Raw genomic sequence first — 12,931 nt, 5'->3', positions numbered from 1 at the left:
TTATTATTAATCCATAACCTTCACGGTTCCGATCATGTTTGGGCACCAAGCGATCAGTTAATTTCCGATTCACTTGGAATATTAATATTATTATTAATAACTTTTAAATTTTGATTTTCAATCCTTATAATTTAGTCACATATGTTAACTCCCATCTGAACAACCAAGATCCAATTTCACATCGGTCGGAACACAATAACTGTAATCGAACCGCAACCTTACTTCATTTCGTACTGTTATTAATTTATGGGACACCATGTCCTCCCAAGTCAAATCTCAAATCCCATGACACCTCGTGGCTGGGAATCTCTATCCAGTCCCTGCGAGTACTAAATTATTCTTTCCTTCTCATTTGAAGTCCATTTATTTCACTGGAACTCTTCAAATATTTTATTTATTAATCCTCAGAGCGCGGACTCTTCTGCCACTCATAACACCAGAATCGGCATATAACATCGATGTAGGCCTCTGGATTCATCTATTTTATCATCAACATCAGTACGACTCAATTTTATCTCATGCCAGATTTTTGTCCCACTCGACTTCCGAAATAAAAAATGGGCTTAACCCACTCCGGGCCTTCAACATAGTGTGACCATCCTATACAAGTGCCTCTATCACTTCTAAACAAATTATTTTCATTATTATTGAGTCCAAAATCATTAAATCAACAAATAATATTAAAATCAAATTTTCTGCCTGAATTAATGGCTTCCACGTGCCACATGTTATCTCCACATTTAAACTGCTTTAACTTGGAATCTCACAAAGCATTATTATTATTATTATTATTATTATTATTATTGTTGTTGTTGTTGTTGTTATAATACATGACCTTACGTACGCACACACATAATTAAACACACTGGCACTTTCATGTATCTGGATTTCTCATAGCAAAGATGCCTAACTACAGTACCTTAAGCATCAAAGTGATAGACAAATATAAAAATAAACTGGGTTAGCATAAATAAACCTAACACTTTATATGAACTCAAATCAATGTATTGACAACAAGCATGCATTAATTGAAAGATATAACAAATTTTTACATTATATACAACAAACAAATGATCAAATAATTAATCTAACCCATAATTACGTTAATATAAATTAGTACATCAGTCTATCTTAAAAAAATCATGGATTCGTGAAGCGATCATTGCGTTACGTTAAGTAACCATGATTAATTTACACATATCCCCGTCTTATCGTGATAACATCCCTAAAATTAAATCAAATTTGGGTACTCGTCTCTGTGTAGAATTCCAGTGGCTAAGGTGGATGAGAAGCCGTATGGCCCTTATCCCCTTAGTCATTCATCTTGCTGGCCGTCATGATATGGGTTAATCCTGGGCGTTCACCCATCACAAACATCTTAATTATTACTTTACAAATTTTTACTTTTTACACATCAATTTAATTACTGATGCCGAGGACCTATTACACTATCACACATTTGATCTTTGTTCTGCCCACACCAGAACTTTGACACTCACGATGGTGTGTCTAATTCGACCCGGTGCGATCCGCGATCACTGATTCGGCACTTCTGAAATGTTATTCACCCGCCTAGTGTTCGCCATGCTTAGTCAGTTTCCTGCCCATGATAATGTTTTACCATCTCAGATGAAACTGATTAGTTCAGGCTATGCACACCGCCTGTTTAAATTGCCATCGGCTTTTGCCGATAATTGATTTTTAGTCATTACAGCTTTCTTAGTATACAAGATTCATCATAAAAGTTAAACACTCATTATAAATATCACTGCCTGTTTCCATGCTCAGCATAACCCGCGTTCATTCGGCACAGAATGATCTATTCAGATTTGCAGCTCTGACTTACAGTGAATGAGATACCGACTTAAAATGAAATGAGTTGAGGTTTGTTCCAGTCATTTGTATTTAAAGATTACAGGCCCTTCCGCTCGGTTCATCAGAGGTCATCCCCGAGATAGGGGGGTTGGTTTCCGTCAATTGGCACTTGGAAGTCGATTAGGATGTTTTAACTAATTTCACATACTGTATATGAGTTGACTATGTAAGTACAGGAGATATTATAAGTAGAATTTTGCAAACAATATAAATTTATTAAGGATGATGTGCGCGTTTAATAGAAAAAATTATTAGCGTAAATTGTATAATATTGTATTCTAGGAAAATTTTCTTCGTCTCTTGTTAATTTAAAATTTAGTGCTTGACAATAATGTATTTTAGTGTACCATTTGCCATTATCCCTCTTCAGGGCTGCCGACAATGGGGTTCGAACCTACTATCTCCCGAATACTGGATACTGGCCGCACTTAAGCGACTGCAGCTATCGAGCTCGGTATGGTGTTCTTCACATAATGGTACTAAACATAGGCAATGTAGACCCACGGTGTATCACACATTATGGTACCACTCATAGATAACACAGACCCATGTGTTCCATACATAATTGTACTACTCTTAGGCAACGAAGACCCATTGTGTTCCTTACACAGTGGTACTAATCACAGGCAACGAAGATCCATGGTGTTTCTCATATAGAGGTACTACTCATAGGTAACGCAGACCCAGTCTGAAAACAATGGAACCAACACATTTGAGGGCAGCACTCAGCACTTGCACTCGCCAGACAATAGTCAGCGCAGCCAAGCGCCCACACCCCTACCTCTGTGGGATGCACATGATTGTACTAATCACAGGCAACGCAAAGACCCGTGGTGTTCCTCACGTAATGGTACTGCTCCTAGGTAACATAAACCCATGGTGTTCCTTGCATTCTGGTACTAATCGCAAGTAACATCAACCCATGGTATTCCTCACGTAATGGTACCAATCGTAAGTAGTCTAACGGTTCTAAGTCCACCATCCCTTGACTAAGGTTATGTTACAAGGAAATTCCCACCTTCTAAGGCAAATAAAACACCTGTGATGATAATGACAATGATGATGAGCCAATACGGGACAAAATATGAGATTTATAAGCCACCAACCCTTGGTCGCCCCTTTCACTGTAATCTCCTCCTACGACAGCCAAGGGATACTAGGGGTGTATTCTTCATCTGCATCCTCCACCCACATGAAGTGTCTCCCCTTTTAGTCACCTCTTATGACAGGCAGGGGATATCATGGGTGTATTCTTCTTCTAAGTCTCCTACCCACAAGAGGTGCTAAAATACACATTTTATTATTATAGTAACTTTATCAACAAATAAATCAAATATACAAAGTATGGAAATTCATTTTCCAACTATTTTTTCAAGTGATAACTCTAGTGCTCAGTGGCAACTTAAGTTGCCATTAAATTTCTCGGTGTTCCAATGTCGAGTAATAAAAAAATCTTTATAGTACATGGAATCATTAAAACAATTATCAATTAAAAACTACAAAATAAAAATAATATAATTCTGAGCACTAATGGGTTAATATAACATAGTGGATACTGCAATTATATCCAGCACATACCATGACATCACTTTCATACTAAGCAGTTTCATTATTTTTCACAAAATGTGCCAGCAATGGGCCACACAAGATGCGAGCTCTATCAGGGACAATAGAAACTGCTCTCCAGCCGATAGGATCATTGTAAGTATCTAGGCGTTAATATAAGGAAAGATCTTCACTGGGGTAATCACATAAATGGGATTGTAAATAAAGGGTACAGATCTCTGCACATGGTTATGAGGGTGTTTAGGGGTTATAGTAAGGATGTAAAGGAGAGTGCATATAAGTCTCTGGTAAGACCTCAACTAGAGTATGGTTCCAGTGTGTGGGACACTCACCAGAATTACCTGTTTGAAGAATTGGAAAAAATCCAAAGAAAAGCAGCTCAATTTGTTCTGGGTGATTTCCGACAAAAGAGTAGCGTTACAAAAATGTTGCAATGTTTGGGTTGGGAAGAATTGAGAGAAAGAAGAAGAGCTGCTCGACCAAGTGGTATGTTACATGTAACTAATCTCATTATTAGACCCGTATTGAACTATGCTATGATATACTAACAATTTGTTGGTTATTTTGATCCACCTTTTCAATACAAATTACAGTTTGTGTTGCTAAGTTGTAATGTTACAACACTAATTTACCGGGACATGTTTCGCTTTTATTCACAAGCATCATCAGCCTATACAATTGCCTCAAGGTTTGTCATATTTGGGTTGTTACAAATTTCATTACATTGAATGTAAATCTAATTTCAGTGATAATAATATTTAAAACAAGAATAATATACACATTAAAAATTATGACAATATGATTTGCAATGTTAAAATGGATTAACTCTTAATTCTAAAACACATTGACGTCCAAATCACAGTTTTTACAATTTGAAAATTTGGCTAAAAATTATTTGCAATGTTAAAATAAAATTGATTCAACTATAATTTGGCATTAAAATTTGAGTCATAAATATAAATATTGGATGTTAATATATAGGAGCCATAGTTTCTGAAGTGTGTTGGTTTCTAGAATACAGTAACATTTCAGTATTGAGAATTTTAGTTAAGAATTGTGCTCTCTAAATAATGTTATTTAAAAAGACTGTAATTTTGCATTATGCGTGATTAGTCATGATGATAGTCTAGAAATGAAGTCTTGAGTTCGTTGGAAAATGGCTTCTAGATTTGATGAGGCTTGCTGCTGCAGTTTGGCAATTTGATCAGAGGAAATATTGACATATTTAATTCTTGTTTGTAGCGACCAGACTCTCCGTTGGAAGTTTATTGTTTTGATGTAAGTTATGGTTAAAAGGGGCTTCAATCCAAATTTTGAGTACCGGTATCTGATTATGTTTCTTTCGATTTATGGAATGGAAGAAGCATCTGGAACAAATGGAAATGAACTTAAGTAATATTTTGTGTGTGTGTGTGTGTGTGTGTGTGTGTGTGTGTGTGTGTGTGTGTGTGTGTGTGTGTGTGTGTGTGTGTGTGTGTGTTTTGTGCTTATAATGTGAGTGTTGATGTTGCATTATCACTTACCCCTTTGTCTGCTGCTACAGAATCTTGCGGGCCTTATTGCGTTACTGTGACTATTGTCTGTTGTGGCTCTACTCCTTGTGTTGTACGTATGAAAGAGCTGTTGTGAAGGGCGGGTAGGGGGTTGAGGGGAAGAGATGTTGGGCGGGACGTTTGCTATTGACGTGCTACGTGGTGGGGAATTCTTATTTGTTGTCGAGGTGGGGGTAGAGGACGATCCTGCAGGCGTGTTATGTGGAGGGGTACTTTTTTGCGTTGCCGAAATGGTTTCAGTTGTGAGTGTATTTAGATTGAATATTTTAAAGAATTTGCTTTTATCAGATTCGAGATTTCGTAATAATGTTGGCAACTGCTCTATTAACGGACTTTTTATTTCGACCGCGTCATTCAAGTTTTTTCCCTTATTAAAGTATTGATCCAAATAAATATATATGTTTTAGAATTCTGTCATTAGCTTCCCCTTTTCGATTCTTTTGATTATTGTAAGGTCTTTGTCTATTGAGGTGTAATGATGGCCGGTTTCTTTCATATGATTACTCATTGCGGAGTATTTATTGTGTTTTAAGGCATTAAAGTGTTCCATGTATCTGGTTAGGAAACTGCGTCCAGTTTGGCCAACATATGAAGATTTACAACCATAACACAGTAAATGCCTACAATAACAAATTTCAAGGCTCCGGAACATACAGACTAACATGCGCACAGTGTAAATTAGTGTTGTAACATTACAACTTAGCAACACAAACTGTAATTTGTATTGAAAAGGTGGATCAAAATAACCAACAAATTGTTAGTATATCATAAGTGGTATGTTCCGAGCTGTCAGCGGAGAGATGATGTGGAATGACAGTGTAGACGAATAAGTTTGAATGGCGTTCATAAAAGTAGGAAAGATCACAATATGAAGATAAAGTTGGAATTCAAGAGGACAAACTGGGGCAAATATTCATTTATAGGAAGGGGAGTTGGGGATTGGAATAACTTACCAAGGGAGATGTTCAATAAATTTCCAATTTCTTTGAAATCATTTAGGAAAAGGCTAGGAAAGCAAGAGATAGGGAATCTGCCACCTGGGCAACTGCCCTAAATGCAGATCGGTATTGATTGATTGATTGATTGATTGAGGAATACAGGAAATGGTCACATTTGAGAAACCGACTGTTTTAACTTTTCTATTTAAGTAAGAATACTTCAAGGGGCAGGCTGGTGGGTCCTTAGCAAGCATAAAGGAAGGGTCTCCTCCCAGCTACTCTAGGTATCAATTCACATCATTTTTGCATTTTTCAAAAAAAAAATTTTTACAAGTTTCTTACGTCACACTGACACGGACAAGTCTTGTGGCGACGATGGGATAGGGTTAGGAGTGGGAAGGAAGCGGCCGTGGCCTTAATGAAAGATACAACCCCAGCATTTGCCTGGTGTGAAAATATGTAACCACAGAAAATCATCTTCAGGGCTGCCAAGAGTGGGGTTCGAATCCACTATCTCCCGAATGCAAGCTCACAGCTGTGTGACCCTAACCACACAGCCACTTGCTCGGTTACACGATTTTTCTCATTCCTAAAAATCCACCCTCACTAGTACGGCGTAACCCACATTTTCAACACGCTCTCTATCGCTTTGAATCACCCACTGGGTAGTCTCAGGAAATTCAGGGATCCATCGCCTTTCAGTGAGATGAAGCTCCATACATACAAAAAACAACTGTTTCAAAAGAACTACTGTAACTTACAGGGTATTACAAATTAAAATTGAAATAAATAGTACAATATATGCATTTGGTAATCCACTACAAACTGTTGCTACCCATAAGTTGCAACATTCAGTGTATCCGGTGTCGCACCTACAGTAGGTGGTCATTCATAGAGCACGTAGAGGGACACAGTATGCAATGGAGATGACAGGATGTTGTCTGCTCGGCTCTACGTCTACACATAATATTCTCAATTTGGGACTCGAGAGAGAAGCTTCCCTATAAGATGTGTTTTTTAATATCCGGGCATCCCCTGAGCAATGGACTACAACTTTTCCTAGATAGCTGATTCTCCCACATCAGAATCATCACAATGAGATTCAATCAATCAATCAATCAATCAATCAATCAATCAATCAATCAATCAATCACTACTGATCTGCATTTAGGGCAGTCGCCCAGGTAGCAGATTTCCTATCTGTTGTTTTCCTAGCCTTTTCTTAAATGATTGCAAAGAAATTGAAAATTTATTTAATATCTCCCTTGGTAAGTTATTCCCCTAACTCCCCTTCCCACAAATGAATATTCAACAAACTGCTCTTTTCAGAGCCAACATTGACAGCGGCTGGTGAGCACACAACACCACAGAGCCAACCTAAAGACAATTAGAGCAAAAATGCGATTACTTATTGGCTTGCCTACGTATATAATTAAGTCAGAAGTATGAGGTGAGGAAGTATATATGAGTAACGCATGGTTGTTCGTTAGCAGTGGCGATGTGATGGAGTGAAGCCTAGCACACCCATCCCCCAGGTCCCCGCACCTATCAGACATACAGCAGTGAGCCGAAGGGGGTGGGTCGAGGGGAGAAGGACGCAGAGCCTGGGCTGCAAGATCACTTTCAGATGCCCTGCTCTCAGAAATACATGCAACGTTGCTTCCCATTGCTTTCAGGTTTTCTAAATGGAACTATGTGTCAGATGCTTACATTATAATGTGCTTTATATTTCCATTGTTCTCCTTCAGTGCTCTCCCCAGAAATTTTCGCCAGCCAGGTGGAGGGAAATACTACGTAAAAAGTTACGATCAAATTTCAGTTTATTCCCCTCAGTACATTAACAATAATATCAGACAGGTAAATATTAACTGCAAAATTGAACTATTTTAGTGTTATCACGAACAAGACATAAGAGTATTTTGATCTTATTGGTTCATGTTTGTGGGTTACTGCAGTGACGTCCTAGTTCGTGAACCATGGGCAACGGCTGAGTGGCCTAGTAAGTGGTCCTGAGAGTTGGGATACCAGTTGCTATGGAATGGGAGTGGGCATCTCGGACATATTATGAGTCGTGGCCCTCCTTGTGCTCAGGCGGCTAGGACTATACAATTCACTGGTGGTCCATAACCCGTTAGAGGAGAGATCCTCACTTGGACTATGTGCAAGTAGAGCAGCATCCTGCTTCATGAATTTACCGAGCTCAGAACACTTTAAGCAAGCCTCGGACCTATGGGAGTAATGGAGTCCCACTCCCATTTGACAGGCGAGGGACTCCTTTGAATCAACTTGGCGAACGAAATGGAATTCGATGGGGAGCTATCAATATTAATGGGGCTTATGGAAGAAAGAAGGTAGAACTGGCTGAGTCAGCAAAGAGGATGCATCTGGATGTGCTAGGAGTAAGTGATATTCGGGTAAGGGGAGATAATGAGGAAGAGGTGGAAGATTATAAAGTGTACTTGACGGGTGTTAGAAAGGGAAGGGCAGAGTCTGGGGTAGGGCTCTTTATCAGGAATACCATTGCACGCAACATAGTTTCTGTTAGGCACATAAATGAGCGAATAATGTGGGTAGATTTGTCAGTGGGAGGAATTAGGACAAGAATTGTGTCCGTGTATTCACCATGTGAGGGTGCAGATGAGGATGCAGATGAGGATGAAGTTGACAAGTTTTATGAAGCATTGAGTGACATCGTGGTCAGGGTCAACAGCAAGGATAGAATAGTGCTAATGGGCGATTTCAATGCGAGAGTTGGGAATAGAACTGAAGGATACGAAAGGGTGATTGGTAAATGTGGGGAAGATATGGAAGCTAATGGGAATGGAAAGCGTTTGCTGGACTTCTGTGCTAGTATGGGTTTAGCTGTTACGAATACATTCTTCAAGCATAAGGCTATTCACCGCTACACATGGGAGGCTAGGGGTACCAGATCCATAATAGACTATATCTTAACAGATTTTGAATTCAGGAAATCTGTTAGGAACGTACGAATTTTTCGCGGATTTTTCGATGATACAGACCACTATCTGATCTGTAGTGAACTAAGTATCTCTAGGCCTAGGGTAGAGAAAGTGAAATCTGTCTGCAAACGAATAAGGGTAGAAAATCTCCAGGACGAGGAAATTAGACAGAAGTACATGGATATGATTTGTGAGAAGTTTCGAACAGTAGACAGTAAGCAGGTTCAGGATATAGAGAGTGAATGGGTGGCATACAGGGATGCTGTAGTAGAAACAGCAAGGGATTGCCTAGGAACAACTGTGTGTAAAGATAGGAAAAGGCGAACATCTTGGTGGAATGATGAAGTGAGAGCAGCTTGTAAACGTAAAAAGAAGGCCTATCAGAAATGGCTCCAAACAAGCGCCGAGGCAGACAGGGATTGGTACGTAGATGAAAGAAACAGAGCGAAACAAATAGTTGTAGAATCCAAAAAGAAGTCATGGGAAGATTTTGGTAATAACCTGGAAAGGCTAGGTCAAGCAGCAGGGAAACCTTTCTGGACAGTAATAAAGAATCTTAGGAAGGGAAGGAAAAAGGAAATGTACAGTGTTTTGAGTAAGTCAGGTGAACTCATAATAGATCCCAGGGAATCACTGGAGAGGTGGAGGGAATATTTTGAACATCTTCTCAATGTAAAAGGAAATCATCCTGGCGGTGTCGCACACAGCCAAGCTCATGGGGAGGAGGAAAATGAGTTTGGTGAAATTATGCTTGAGGAAGTGGAAAGGATAGTAAATAAACTCCATTGTCATAAGGCAGCAGGAATAGATGAAATTAGACCTGAAATGGTGAAGTATAGTGGGAAGGCAGGGATGAAATGGCTGCATAGAGTAGTAAAATTAGCGTGGAGTGTTGGTAAGGTACCTTCAGATTGGACAAAAGCAGTAATTGCACCTATCTCTAAGCAAGGGAACAGGAAGGATTGCAACAACTATCGAGGTATCTCATTGATTAGTATACCAGGCAAAGTATTCACTGGCATCTTGGAAGGGAGGGTGCGATCAGTCGTTGAGAGGAAGTTGGATGAAAACCAGTGTGGTTTCAGACCACAGAGAGGCTGTCAGGATCAGATTTTCAGTATGCACCAGGTAACTGAAAAATGCTACGAGAGGAATAGGCAGTTGTGTTTATGTTTCCTAGATCTAGAGAAAGCATATGACAGGGTACCGAGGGAAAAGATGTTCGCCATACTGGGGGACTATGGAATTAAAGGTAGATTATTAAAATCAATCAAAGGCATTTATGTTGACAATTGGGCTTCAGTGAGAATTGATGGTAGAATGAGTTCTTGGTTCAGGGTACTTACAGGGGTTAGGCAAGGCTGTAATCTTTCACCTTTGCTGTTCATAGTTTACATGGATCATCTGCTGAAAGGTATAAAATGGCAGGGAGGGATTCAGTTAGGTGGAAATGTAGTAAGCAGTTTGGCCTATGCTGACGACTTGGTCTTAATGGCAGACTGTGCCGAAAGCCTGCAGTCTAATATCTTGGAACTTGAAAATAGGTGCAATGAGTATGGTATGAAAATTAGCCTCTCGAAGACTAAATTGATGTCAGTAGGTAAGAAATTCAACAGAATTGAATGTCAGATTGGTGATACAAAGCTAGAACAGGTCAATAATTTCAAGTATTTAGGTTGTGTGTTCTCCCAGGATGGTAATATAGTAAGTGAGATTGAATCAAGGTGTAGTAAAGCTAATGCAGTGAGCTCGAAGCTGCGATCAACAGTTCTGTAAGAAGGAAGTCAGCTCCCAGACGAAACTATCTTTACATCGGTCTGTTTTCAGACCAACTTTGCTTTACGGGAGCGAAAGCTGGGTGGACTCAGGATACCTTATTCATAAGTTAGAAGTAACAGACATGAAAGTAGCAAGAATGATTGCTGGTACAAACAGGTGGGAACAATGGCAGGAAGGTACTCGGAATGAGGAGATAAAGGCTAATTTAGGAATGAACTCGATGGACGAAGCTGTACGCATAAACCGGCTTCGGTGGTGGGGTCATGTGAGGCGAATGGAGGAGGATAGGTTACCTAGGAGAATAATGGACTCTGTTATGGTGGGTAAGAGAAGTAGAGGGAGACCAAGACGACGATGGTTAGACTCGGTTTCTAACGATTTAAAGATAAGAGGTATAGAACTAAATGAGGCCACAACACTAGTTGCAAATCGAGGATTGTGGCAACGTTTAGTAAATTCTCAGAGGCTTGCAGACTGAACGCTGAAAGGCATAACAGTCTATAATGATAATGTAGGTATGTATGTATGTATGTATAAGTTTTGCTGCTCGTTCATCATCACCCAACACCAGGACTTACCGCTCGGTTGCTGTGAGTGCCATGCGAAATCTAGAGTTTGCATGCGGTTCCAAGTTAATCCAGACACTGCTCGCACACGATACTACGTGATAATCAAGCTCAACATTTGACCTCGGATGTAACTGATGTAATTATGCTAAAAATAATGAAGATTTATCATTTAAATAATTTTTTTTACAGTATTTAGCATTTTAATTTGTAACACCTAATGATCAAATATGTATCAATGTTATGAAACTAACACATATCTAGGTTATGTTAGCTGGGCGGTCTGTAAAAACGGTAGGGCGATGCGCCTATTTAAAAGGTCCTAGGGAGAACACTGTCCTTTGAGGTTTGAGCTTAACCGATAGCCTTGGTAGCCCTCAGTATACGCCACTGATATTAACCTACGATTGTAACACAATATTACAACAACAAACCTGCCAGGGTCCCATTATTTTATATTAGTCTAACCAATTAATTCACCTTACTAACCACAAGCCAGCTTCGTGTGCACAGTGTGTATAGGACTATGTAGCCTTGAAAAAATGTCTACAAGTGAGAAAAACATGGAGGAGGTGATGAGAAAAGCAGGTATGACCACCCGGAAATATCTTTACCCATTTAGACCAAGCTGACCACAAAAAAGTAATTGGCAAGTTTATTTCTGGAAATTTTACAGAACATTACTTCAGAGGCGGAGGAAAGTAATGGGATTCTCAAGTGTAGCAAACATGAATCAAAACATTAAAGATCAGGAATTAAATTCAGCCTCCGCACACATGTCAAACACATACTCTGATACGCTTACATAATAAGGAGGTCTTCGACCAAGATTTTAAACTTTAACCTTGTCCAAGTTTAAAATAATCAATCTTTAACATGAGTGCAGCTCGGTCTATCTCATCCAGCATTCAATGTCTACTACATTTCCCATTTGTCATACAATATTCAATGAACACTCGTTTCAGGACTACTGCAAAATGTTCTCCCCATCATTAAGTCCTTGAATAAATCACACACACACAAATACTTACAGGAACTACACATTAATCACTAGAAAACAAACCAAACTTGCCTTAAGTGCCAGAATTTCATTCTCTTGCCTCTCCTGTGGGGTTTCAATTCCTGCCATAGCAAAGACACAATCTTCCTAGCAGGTGCTGTGTCCTTTGAAAACCTTGTTCGTCAAAATAGAACTAAACTGGATATCAGTCGTATGCGGTAAAATAAAAAACCGTCATTAAAATCAAACCTTAATAATTTGGAATACCGCATGTCGAAAATCGGTTTCGAAGTTTCAATGTGTTGAGCCGAAATTAACATCATAACCCATTGCATTAGCGAAGCAGGAAAACACTATATAAAGAAACATTGTCGAATGCAAGCGACGGCATCAAACTAAGGTCCGCAGACATGAGATCTATTTCTTTCACATCATTTCCTATCGATAGGCCAACTTCATTCTCTAAATCATAACCCGCCTTCAAATATTTGTCAACAAACGACTAGATTCAAGAAAATCATGTCTCCAAACATAATAAAAATAATATACCCATACAGGTAAATATATATATATATATACTAGTAACAAGTGGAACACATGGAAGAAATACAGTGGAATCATTACACTACTAATTATGCACAAAACTATTATTGGATGGATTACAATGTATTTTCCGAAAAACAATAATCACTAA

The 12,931-nt window shown here is 39.1% G+C and overlaps 1 protein-coding gene across 1 annotated transcript in view; it reads right to left on the bottom strand.

Moving 5' to 3' along the window:
- Gcn2 (eukaryotic translation initiation factor 2 alpha kinase Gcn2) overlaps positions 1-12,721 on the bottom strand; it is a 731,408-nt gene extending 718,687 nt beyond the window's left edge. Inside the window, exon 1 of the mRNA XM_067140578.2 lies at positions 12,310-12,721. Within this exon, the coding sequence (XP_066996679.1) occupies positions 12,310-12,366 (57 nt within the window). The 5' untranslated portion in view covers positions 12,367-12,721. The remainder of the gene's footprint in view (positions 1-12,309) is intronic.
- Between the last annotated feature and the right edge of the window lie 210 nt (positions 12,722-12,931).

This window comes from Anabrus simplex, chromosome 2, assembly GCF_040414725.1.
Source record: "Anabrus simplex isolate iqAnaSimp1 chromosome 2, ASM4041472v1, whole genome shotgun sequence".
NCBI classification, from domain to species: Eukaryota; Metazoa; Arthropoda; class Insecta; order Orthoptera; family Tettigoniidae; genus Anabrus; species Anabrus simplex.
The sequence above is the reverse complement of the archived record's forward strand: the minus strand, read 5'-3'. Positions and strand labels throughout refer to the sequence as shown.